Source organism: Neoarius graeffei, chromosome 22 (genome assembly GCF_027579695.1).
Source record: "Neoarius graeffei isolate fNeoGra1 chromosome 22, fNeoGra1.pri, whole genome shotgun sequence".
Classification (NCBI taxonomy): Eukaryota; Metazoa; Chordata; class Actinopteri; order Siluriformes; family Ariidae; genus Neoarius; species Neoarius graeffei.
The window spans coordinates 5,421,247-5,433,584 of record NC_083590.1 but is presented as its reverse complement, the minus strand read 5'-3'; the positions used below and the strand labels follow the sequence as shown (position 1 = coordinate 5,433,584).

At 40.4% G+C, this 12,338-nt stretch overlaps 1 protein-coding gene across 6 annotated transcripts in view; it reads left to right on the top strand.

Moving 5' to 3' along the window:
- LOC132870554 (NACHT, LRR and PYD domains-containing protein 3-like) overlaps positions 1–11,572 on the top strand; it is a 524,974-nt gene extending 513,402 nt beyond the window's left edge. For all 6 annotated transcript variants that reach the window (XM_060904231.1, XM_060904235.1, XM_060904236.1 and 3 more), the window contains 3 exons: positions 6,723–6,896; positions 9,942–10,115; positions 10,828–11,572. In XM_060904231.1, the coding sequence (XP_060760214.1) occupies positions 6,723–6,896; positions 9,942–10,115; positions 10,828–10,834 (355 nt within the window). In that variant the 3' untranslated portion in view covers positions 10,835–11,572. The remainder of the gene's footprint in view (positions 1–6,722; positions 6,897–9,941; positions 10,116–10,827) is intronic.
- The last annotated feature ends 766 nt before the right edge of the window (positions 11,573–12,338 follow it).

Sequence of the window (12,338 nt, the reverse complement as noted above, 5' to 3'; positions counted from 1 at the left end):
TTGAATAAGCTCAATTTTACAAGATAATGTGGCTGATTTATCTTTTCTGTTCTGAATGAGTTTACTGTTACAATTAATATATATCTGATTAATAAGACTGTTTTGATATTGAATCAATTCAATTTCATGAAAGTGTGAACTATTTAATATCAGTTTAATTATTATTTTCTAAACATATATGCAGTATTGCACATAAGATGTGACAGCATCACTTTATATAAGTTTTGACATCCAATAGTGAAAATTCTGAATTTAGAACAATGCACTCCTGAAAATTATTCATTAACTAAGGGAATAAAATTTTATATTTTTGACATGTTAATCATTAATGTACATGAAAGAAAAAGGCTTAAAAGTTATAACTTGTTTTAGTGAAAATAAGTACTAAAATGCACTAGAATGCAGGGGTTTGCGTGTTATGTTATTAAAATTTTTTTCGGGGGATGTTGCCCCCCCCCCCCCAATCTTAGTTTGACTTTCAGAAGTTCAGGATTTTTTTCTTTGCTCCACTTTCATCTCTACTCTCCTGATGATACAGTTTCTATTTATAATAATACTATATCTAACACACTTAATACTTTCACTCCCCTTAAAACTAGACAGGTCTCCGCAAATCGTGCCTCTCCTTGGTTCACCTCTGAGCTTAGGGCCATGAAGGCCAAGGGAAGGCGGCTAGAGCGCCTTTATAAGAAAACTGGCCTTACTATTCATCTTTCACTCTTCTCTGAACACATCGCAAAGTATAAGGATGCTGTTAATGCTGCCCGATCCTCTTACTACGCTAACATCATTAAGAGTGGCAGCTATAGACCCAAAACTCTGTTTAAAACAATAAATAAACTTCTTCAGCGTCCTTCCTCAACCACTCCCAGCTCCCCTGCTCAGTGTCAGGCTTTTTTGGATTTTTTCAAGTATAAAATTGACAGTATTTACCAACACTTTCATTCTGAAATTCATTCTTCTGTCTCGCAAGTAGCTCTTTCTCATAAAGCTGACTGCTGTCTCTCTGCTTTCTCTCCTGTTGATTCTTCTAAAGTATCGGAAATTATGACTCAGTCCTCCTCCTCCTCATGTCTGCTGGACCCTGCACCCACTGTACTTCTTAAATCCTGTGTATCTGCTATCTCCCCTTATATTGCTCATATGATTAATCAGTATTTTGCTTTAGGCACTGTTCCCATCTCCCTCAAAATTGCTTCTGTTACACCAATACTAAAGAAACCTGGTCTAGATTCTCTTTCACTGTCCAATTACAGACCCATTTCAAATCTCCCTTTCCTAGCTAAAGTAACAGCGAGTTGTAGCCTCTCAGCTTCATACTTTCCTTGCTCGTAATGATCTCTATGAACCCTTTCAGTCAGGCTTTCGCAATCTGCACAGCACTGAATCTGCTCTCTAAAGAGTTGTTAATGACCTCCTGCTCTCAACTGATGCTGGTCATCTCAATGTCCTTGCTCTCTTGGACCTCACAGCTGCCTTTGACACTGTACATCATGAGAGACTCATTTCCAGACTATCTTCTTTTGGTATTACTGGCTTAGCTTTAGCCTGGTTTCAGTCATATCTAGCAAACAGGCAACAGTTCATCTCTATTGGTGTTCATAAATCATCCACTGCTACTGTTGCTCAAGGTGTGCCTCAGGGTTCTGTCCTTGGTCCCCTTCTTTTTATATGTTTCTCCTATAGGCCAGATTATTTGTAACCATGGCCTTAACTTTCATTGTTATGCTGATGACATTCAAATCTACATCACTATCACCCCTTCCATACCCTCTGTCCAGCTGCTAAGGACTTGCATCACTGACCTTAAGCAATGGCTGCATAAGAACTGCCTTAAACTTAATGCTAGCAAAACGGAGGTTCTATTAGTAGGTACCAAAAGACAGGTTCTGAACTTCTCCAGTTTTACTATTGATGTTGATGGTGTGTCTATTAGTCCTTCCCAAGTTATAAAAAACCTTGGAGTTCTCTTTGACTCCACCCTTACTTTTGAACCCCATCTTGAACTAATTACTAAGAATGCTTTCTTTCACCTCCGCAATATTGCACATCTCCGCCCTTTTCTCTTGGAAACTGATGCCAAAATGTTGGTCAATGCGTTTATTTTTTCTCGTCTTGACTATTGCAGTTCTCTCTTTTATGGTCTCCCTGCCACATTGCTCAATCGCCTGCAGTCCATCCAAAACTCAGCAGCTAGAGTCCTCACACTCCCCAATCGCACTGCTCACATCACTCCTGTTTTACAGCAACTGCATTGGTTGCCAGCAGGGGCGATTTCTCAGAGACAACAAGGGAAGCCGAGCTTCCCCTTAAATTCTCTCCCCAAACTGCGGCATCTACGACGTTGAATTCTCATTAAAACAACAACTTGCATAACATAATATATGCCCAAGATTGTATTTACGTTCATAACTATCCTGTAACTTATTTGAGTGATGTCTGACGAACTTGCAGTTCGCTATGAGAATCACCTTTGCTGCCAGGCTGTAACCAGCGTTGCCAGATACTGCTGACATTTTCCAGCCAAAATATGTTCAAAACCCGCCAAAATCCACTTAAAACCGCCCAATCTGGCAACACTGGCTGTAACCTTTCTTATTTCAATGGGCTCTATGGCTGGCAGCCGGGTATCCGTTGCAGTCTATGAGAGGGCTCTGAACAGCCAATTTCGGCTAGTTGTTATTGGTTAAAATCGACAAAATCGTCACTTCCAGGGAACCCGGGCTTCTCTGGGACTAAACGAGACAGTGGGAGGGGCAAGAAGCCAGGCTGATGAAGGATTATTGGAGGTAGTGTTTGAAAGACATGAGGAGGGCGGGCTCTGTACTTCGGCGTCGGCGAGGAACACGGAAGTATGATCAGTCCCTAGCGGATGTCGAGAAAGTATAGTCGTGTGCCAAAGTGCTGTCCGAATTTCTTTTCATATAAACGTTTCTTCTCATTGATGTCTCTGTACATTACTCTGTAAATAAATGTAAATATTACTCGTTGTGCTCCATTAACTTTCATCCATTCTATCAGTTTGATCATTCGTGAATTCACTCGTTTCTTTCATTTGTAGTTCAATCTGGTTGTAGGCTAGCTTGAGCCTTATTGGGATCTGCAGTGCTTGCTGCTAACAGAAATTGGTGATGTCTCTGGAAAGCACAACCAACTGGCATGACAGGGTCACAGACCATTTTCTGGAAAAGGAGCGGAGGGCCGAATTTGTGTATAAATAGTGTTCATGTTCATGAATCTGAAGTGTGTATATTGTTCAGTAATGTTAAGAGAATGGTGGGCTCTGTGTTATAGGTTATACCTGGGTATAATATTCAAGGTTCTGTGTGTTGCATAGCCTACCTGGTTATGAATTTCCAGACTGTGTTGCAGAAGATGTTCAAGGATGTGTTGCACAGCTGGGTGTTGTGTTAAAGACTCTGTGTTGCATATCAGGGTATGATGTTCAAGGCTCTTCGTTGAATAGCCAGTGATTTTTGGATGTTTGATATTTTTGATTAAGGATATGAGGCACTAGCCTGGCAAGCCAGACTATAACATGAAATGTACAAGCAAAAATACTTTCTGCCACTAGGTAGGGTTGTCTAGTTCACTATGCTAATGGGGCACACCTTTCTATGCTTTGATATCCGGCCTACAGGTTTTACGATGAATGCGTAAAATGGGCTTCCCCTGTTTTAAAAACCAGCAGCTGCCACTGGTTGCCAGTTATCTCTCGGATCAAATACAAAATCTTGCTTTTAACCTATAAAGCTCTTCATGGTTTCGCCCCTTCCTATCTCTGTGAGCTAATTCATTTGTACTGTCCCTCCCGCTCCCTCAGATCTTCTGTCTGTGGACTTCTGACTGTCCCACGTATTAAACTGGCATCTATGGGTGGCAGATCATTCAGTGTTGCTGCTACTAAACTTTGGAACTCGTTACCACAATCGCTTCGTGACTGTTCCACTCTCTCTTCCTTCAAAGCTAACTTGAAAACTTTTCTCTTTTCCTCACACTACTCTTCCGAGTGTGGCTTTTTTTTTTGGTAACTCTTGTGTAAAGCATCCTTGGGTTTGTGAAAGGCGCTATATAAATTTAACTTTATTATTATTATTATTATTATGCAAAGTGAATCACGCATCGTGACATCTGACTCCTCCTCAAAACAAAGTTCACCTGTGTATATTGAAAATCGTGTTTTCCTGAACTGGTTCCTGAATAAAATGAATCCTACCAAGCGTCAGAGACATGGGCCCTGTACTACGAAGCGTGTTTTCTGGCTTACCAGGGTAACTTCGAGAGTAACTTGATCACGTGCAGCGTAACTTCCCGATTAACCCATACTACGAAAGTTGGCTATGTTCAAACCGAGGTATGCTGCCATGGCAACTTACGCTGCATCTCAAACCTGCTCATCTCAGGTTATGTTCTTGGTTAACCCGAGGTTTCCGATTAACCACACCCTTTTTAAACACCACCTCTCCACCAACATTTCCTCTAGAGACAATGCCAGCGTACCTGGATGACCCGTGCGATATTGGAGCGCAGATTAGAGATGGGATTTATGGCTCTTTGATCGCATCTTTGTGATCCGTTCTTTGAAAAGAGCCGTTCAAAAGACTGGCTCATTTGGCTCTTTTAAAATATTTATTCAGTTTTAAGAAGACAGCGTCTAAAGAAGCCAGATCCCTCTGCTTAGACAGTGACATCAATATTTCTGGACATACCTTTTATATAAAGCAACCTAGACTTACATTATTGTAACCCCTAAACGCTCATAAATAACCATTAAAAAACAATGAGGGCTTCAATGAATGTCCATGCAGAACGGCTTTTCTGTAAAAAAAAAAAGAACCCACCCAAGAACATAGTTACCAAGAACGCAAAAATATTTTATAAAAAACACTTGTTTTACAAAAATATTTAAGTCTGAGATACAAAATAGATACAACTACAATAAATATAACACAAGAACTAGTTATCACACAAGAACATTTTAATAGAAAAAAACAAACTTTCTATATTAAAAATATTGAAATTGTAACAAAAATAGATACAACTAAACAGTCAGATAAATAGATAAAGTTATAACAAGAACACAAGATTATTTTAATAGGAAAAAACAAACTATTAATGCAAAAAATATTATTATTAGAAAAATAGATACAACTAGACAAACAGATAAATAAATAAAATACACAAAAATAGAACAAACAAAATGACGATAGAATAAATTAAATGAACATCCGTGCAAAGTAGTTTTCCCACAATATTATCATTAATATCACACAACAACATTATAAACTATATACAAAACAATTTGAACTATTAGGCAAACAGATAAAACTTGAATAAATAAAAGGCAAATGAATGCTTGCTTGCACGCGCGCACACACCCCATTATGAATGATGTTTTTATATTTCATTTTCACCTGTTGCCAGGTGCGTTTGGCACTGCTGTTGCCTCTGAAATGTTCACAGGACATACACCAACTTAGTCAAAGGGACTGAACAGTCAGTCATCCTAATTCATGTGACTCTGTGCACATATCAGCTTAAGTAGGCGACTCCATGAATTTACCATACCAAATTTTATTCAGGATTTTTCGGACATTAAACAAGCTATATATGACTGGGGCCACGTCGAAGGACCATTTTCTGTGACTTGTGATTGATCATGAAGCTTTCTCTCATCCTATACTTCTGTTCTGGAACATGTAGAAGGGAGAATGTACTTACGCATTTACCCGATCGGCAATTCGTTGCCAACATGCTTGCCGCTCCTTATTGGCAGCCGCTGTGTTAGATTTTGCTCTTAATGTTGTTTTGAACTCCTCGTAGCTTTGCATGATGACAGCACATTCTTCCTCCGTGAAGTACGGCGACCGTGCCATTGTGAACAGTGGTGATTTGCGCTGATAACCTCCCCTTTAACGTGAACGCGCATTAACCCTGATTAGGTTAAACCAGGTTCAACAAATCAACTTCATAATTGGCGTCGTAGTACCGTTTAACCCCAAACAAGATAACCAGGTTTTGTAAACCCCGGTTTAGCGGGGGAACCCTGGGTTACTTCTGGGTAGGTTAACCTCCGTTCGTAGTACAGGGCCATGGACTGTATCCTCACTCTGCACTAAGAGAGCAGGGAACCAGTCTAAAGTAGCTCGTCTCGTTTCACGGGAAATGTGTTTAAGTTTTATTCATCAACATGACAATATATAAAAGTACAAAAAAGGTGTCGTAATTATACCAATTGGCTCAGGGCGACGAGGGTCAAGGACATCGTGTGCCAGCAGCGCGGTTGAAGTGGGCAGGTGTCAAACTTGAAACTTTTATATCACGATTGGAGTTAATAATAAACGATATCACTGAATAATGTTCCTTACCTCTAACCAGTATATATATTACCATTTTTTGTTGTTTTTGATGGTTTCATATATTTCGTAATAATATTTTTATTTTCTAAATATTTATCAACAAATTGCCATTGTGGCATGGGAGCCTGTGATTGGTGGACAGCCGACAAAGGGAGTCTCCCATTGGTTGTAAATCGTGGCATAAAAATCATAGATATCAAATATAAAAATCAGATATACACTGTTAATGAGAATAAACAGGTGATATTAAATCCTCATGACATTCTGAATAATAAAATTAATTTTACACTCATCATCTTTAAAGTCAGTATTAAACCAAGATGGGAATCTGTTGATGAAGTGTGTGTCATTGTGTCTCTGCAGGTTGTGTGATTGTGGTGTCTCAGATGAAGGCTGTGCTGCTCTGAGTTCAGCTCTGAGATCAAACCCCTCACACCTGAGAGACCTGAATCTGTCCTCTAATAAACTCAGAGACTCAGCAGTGAAGCGTCTCTGTGCTGTACTGAAGAATCCTCACTGTAAACTGGAGACACTGGGGTAAGATCATCTCTCTGAGAGTCACATGACCTGCTCCTCAGTAAGACCCATTCTCTAATAGTGAGACTGAAGCAGAGGTTTTAGCTTCATCATCACTGTCCTGAGGAGGAAGATTGTTTCTGTTCACTGCACACTGATGATTTGTCACAGAGTCTTTGGGTCAGATGGACGTATGTGAGAAGCTGCAGCACAAAATGGGACTTGATCCGACTGCGATGTGTCTGAACTCACTGTGAAATTTACTACAACACTGTAACGAATCCCACAAACTGCACCTGAGACTCAAACTAACTGCCCTCTGTGTGAGCTGCAGTGACATGGTGGAAATGATCTCAGGAATATAGAGTTTGAAACGAAAATGAGACGTTAATGCCAGAGAACTGATGCAGGAACAAAAATAAAGAGAGAAAAAAATTACATATAAATAAAAATGAAAAAGGAGCAGAAAAGAACTTCCAATAAATTCAAAACCATGGCAACAATACAGTTATTATTACAACCCCGATTCCAAAAAAGTTGGGACAAAGTACAAATTGTAAATAAAAACGGAATGCCATAATTTACAAATCTCAAAAACTGATATTGTATTCACAATAGAACATAGACAACATATCAAATGTCGAAAGTGAGACATTTTAAAATTTCATGCCAAATATTGACTCATTTGAAATTTCATGACAGCAACACATCTCAAAAAAGTTGGGACAGGGCAATAAGAGGCTGGAAAAGTTAAAGGTACAAAAAAGGAACAGCTGGAGGACCAAATTGCAACTCATTAGGTCAATTGGCAATAGGTCATTAACATGGCTGGGTATAAAAAGAGCGTCTTGGAGTGGCAGCGGCTCTCAGAAGTAAAGGTGGGAAGAGGATCACCAATCCCCCTAATTCTGCGCCAACAAATAGTGGCGCAATATCAGAAAGGAGTTCGACAGTGTAAAGTTACAAAGAGTTTGAACATATCATCATCTACAGTGCATAATATCATCAAAAGATTCAGAGAATCTGGAAGAATCTCTGTGCGTAAGGGTCAAGGCCGGAAAACCATACTGGGTGCCCATGATCTTCGGGCCCTTAGACGGCACTGCATCACATACAGGCATGCTTCTGTATTGGAAATCACAAAATGGGCTCAGGAATATTTCCAGAGAATATTATCTGTGAACACAATTCACCGTGCCATCCGCTGTTGCCAGCTAAAACTCTATAGTTCAAAGAAGAAGCCGTATCTAAACATGATCCAGAAGCGCAGACGTCTTCTCTGGGCCAAGGCTCATTTAAAATGGACTGTGGCAAAGTGGAAAACTGTTCTGTGGTCAGACAAATCAAAATTTGAAGTTCTTTATGGAAATCAGGGACGCCGTGTCATTCGGACTAAAGAGGAGAAGGACGACCCAAGTTGTTATCAGCGCTCAGTTCAGAAGCCTGCATCTCTGATGGTATGGGGTTGCATTAGTGCGTGTGGCATGGGCAGCTTACACATCTGGAAAGACACCATCAATACTGAAAGGCATATCCAGGTTCTAGAGCAACATATGCTCCCATCCAGATGACGTCTCTTTCAGGGAAGACCTTGCATTTTCCAACATGACAATGCCAAACCACATACTGCATCAATTACAGCATCATGGCTGCATAGAAGAAGGGTCCGGGTACTGAACTGGCCAGCCTGCAGTCCAGATCTTTCACCCATAGAAAACATTTGGCGCATCATAAAACGGAAGATACGACAAAAAAGACCTAAGACAGTTGAGCAACTAGAATCCTACATTAGACAAGAATGGGTTAACATTCCTATCCCTAAACTTGAGCAACTTGTCTCCTCAGTCCCCAGACGTTTACAGACTGTTGTAAAGAGAAAAGGGGATGTCTCACAGTGGGAAACATGGCCTTGTCCCAACTTTTTTGAGATGTGTTGTTGTCATGAAATTTAAAATCACCTAATTTTTCTCTTTAAATGATACATTTTCTCAGTTTAAACATTTGATATGTCATCTATGTTCTATTCTGAATAAAATATGGAATTTTGAAACTTCCACATCATTGCATTCTGTTTTTATTTACAGTTTGTACTTTGTCCCAACTTTTTTGGAATCGGGGTTGTAGTTAATAATAATAATAATTATAATAATAATAATAATAATAAATGTTAAAACAGTCAGTAATGTTTGAGTCCATCTCTGTCAGTGGTGATCGCTTTAAGACGCCACTGGAAGTCCAGCTTCCCCGAACATTTCATTCAAATGCAGCAATGAAACGTTTCCCAAAGTGTCGATTTTATTCCTCCGTCTTGGTGTAATTCAGTATCTGAGTGAATCAGATTGATGAAGGATCTCACTGCAGTGTGGCGCTGTTTGTTCATTAAACTCACACTGTTTCGTGGTGAACAGTGCAGTCTGTGTGAAAAGCCCCTGACACACACACACACACAGCTAACAGACCCCCACTAGAGCCTCGGCATCTATTAGTGTCTGTTAGGGCTTTGTGTACTCGCTGTTTTAATGGGCAGAAAGATGAAAGCTCATTGGACAACAGGCTTTAAACGTGTCGTTTTGAGCCCCGCCCAGACGCACGGCTTCACTGGGAGGGAATGGAGTGTGGGCGGGTCCGTTTTACACAGGAAAAAAACACATCTCTGTGGTTATTGGACAGTGTGCTTTTCCTTTGTCCCGCCTGGACACACGGCTTCTCCTTATTATGATTGGTAGATCTCTCAAATGGGCGGAACCTCATAACCAACTGCCAATCAGTAAATCAGGAATGAACATGATTGACATCTCAAACCTGAACATATTGGAGTCTGCAGTGGTGGAATAATTTGTAAATACTGCAAATAAATTGTACGTATAAAGTTCTGTTTGATTATTTGTATTTATTTCTGAAATTTGTTTCTGATTACAATGAGCGAGCGGTCACTTCCTCCTTCAGCAAGCAGCTTACACACACACACACACACACACACACACCCCTCTAATTTAAAGACACACAAAGTAAATCTTGATGTTCATAAACTGAGGCAGTGAAGTGTGTGTCATTGTGTCTCTGCAGGTTGTGGGGTTGTGGTGTCTCAGATGACGGCTGTGCTGCTCTCGCTTCAGCTCTGAGATCAAACCCCTCACACCTGAGAGAACTGAATCTGTCCGGAAATGAAATAAGCAACTCAGGAAAGAAGCTGCTCTCTGCTCTTAAGGATGATGAACATTACAAACTACAGACACTGAGGTGAGTCATCACCTTTTTTAGATAAATGTCGAAAAAAAGAATAATCATTTCAGCTTATTGTTATTTTTCTTTAATGTCAGTAAATATCACATGACCAGGCCATGGAATGAAACCAGTGTGAGAAATGTTCACCCTGCTGTCTCTGACTTCATCCTGCTGCTTTTGTCTGAATAAGATGATCTCGGCTTTTCCCTGTTTCTGATCAGCAGCACACTTTCTTCTCAACTCTCCTCTAAACTCAGTAAAATGATCATCTTTAATGCCACACGGCCACAAATATGTGATTTAAGGAGCCACTTGACTCACTCTGACACTCCTTCCTGCTCTCCACCTCCACACCGTGTCTTCTGTCGTTCCTGTAAACTTCACCTCGGCTTCTTCTTAAAGTCTGCACTTAAATCTACATGTAGAACAAGAGATCAAACCCACCGCAGTGTGAGTTACTGTTTAAAAAGCTCCAAAGCCTGTGATTGGAAAAGAGCAGTGATGGGAAACGTCTGCTCACTTTCCTGTTAGATCTTGTGGAAGTTCTCATTTGTTGGAGCTCAGTGTTAGAACACATATTATATAAGACTAAATAAATGTTGAATTAAATTATAAACAGGAGATAATAATGTTTCTCTTGGAGCAGAGATGATTCCATGCTGTTGGTCATGAAGTACCACAGTCCAGTGTGTGGGGATTAATCCAGATGTTTTTCTTTTATTTTCAGTGTGTGATGAACATCTGTGTGTGTGATGAAGACTCTGGTGTTCCTGCATTTCCATGTTGGGGAACAGACAGCACATTCATAAACACATCAGTCATTTAGTTCTAACAAATGAAAGCGACTCGGAGACGTGGTCAGTGTGTGTTCATGGTGCACAGTGAATCAGAAGGCACACAATTCTACACTGAATGTGGAACAACTTGTGATCTGCATGAAACTGCCTGGACCTCAGTCCCTTAAAAACCCTGAAAGAGCAGGTGGAAAAGCACAGGGACTCGATCTGAACCCAGTCAGTGGAAGAGGGAGCTGAAATGGACAGGAACAGTTTCAGGACATTGGTGGGATTCTCACCTGACAGGATCAGCATTTGGGGAGTTAATCTGAGGCCCCGAGGAGACTCACTACAAGGCACATTTATCACTTTGTCCTTTGGTTGGTGTTTAATGTAGTTTAGATCTTTTTGAAACAGGATCAGACCAAATCTGTTCATTTACTCTGATATCAGATGATCGAACCTGATATGGGATCAGTGCCATCCCTTTTACTGAAGTATACACTACTTCCAATCTATTGTATAATTGTATCAGTCATATACAATTTGAAGAACTGAATATATCCAGTGTAATTATTTGTGTTGTATCAAATTAGTTTATTGATTTAAAATGAAATTTTTTCACACACACAAAACAATCAACAGTTACTGAAAATAAACTCATGTCCAGCAACAAAATATATAAAAACTGATTTGGGTGCCGTGTTTATTTCTCGGTATTTCAGGTGTAATGGTGTTTTAAAACATATTCATTTAATTTTATATACAGTACAGTGAGATAATGTGAGGGCTTTGTGTGAATTCATCAAGTTTTCAAACAAAGTTATCGCCAAACGCCGTCTGGCATTGTGCGGCCATGTGTTTCGTCATGATCAACCTGCCACACAAGTTCTCTTGTGGGAGCCTGAGGCGAAGCACAAAGTCGGTCGACCATGTACCACCCTGAAAACGGTCCTCGAGCAAGAGACGGGGTTGAAGGAAGAACAACTCAGAGCAGCTATGCTCGACCAGCGGGTCTGGGATAGGATATCTTACCAAGTCACCGGCCCGCCGGATGACAGATGATGATGGTGTGAATTAATAGAAATTCAGTCCTAAAGTTGTCAGGGTGATTGTAGTCCTAAACAATCAGAATAAAATCGTTTGTATTAAGTGTCCTGAGCCATCTTCTAAGTGTATGTTTGTGCTGTCTTTAGTTGGGGCCGTCCTCCACAGGAGCCAAGTCATGAGAACCTCAGCTAGAAGTAGAGCATCAGAATGGATCAGTCAGGTCTGGAGAGCAGGAGATGCCGACATCACTCGCATCTCAGGAGTGACATGTAACTTGAGAGAAACAGAAACACAGATTGTTCGGTCTGTGCATCATCATGTCATGGTTAAAAACAGTGTATATTGTGTGCTGAGTGCAAGCAGGGATTCCAGCATGGCTAACTGTGGCAGTATAACTAAAACGGAGAGCCAG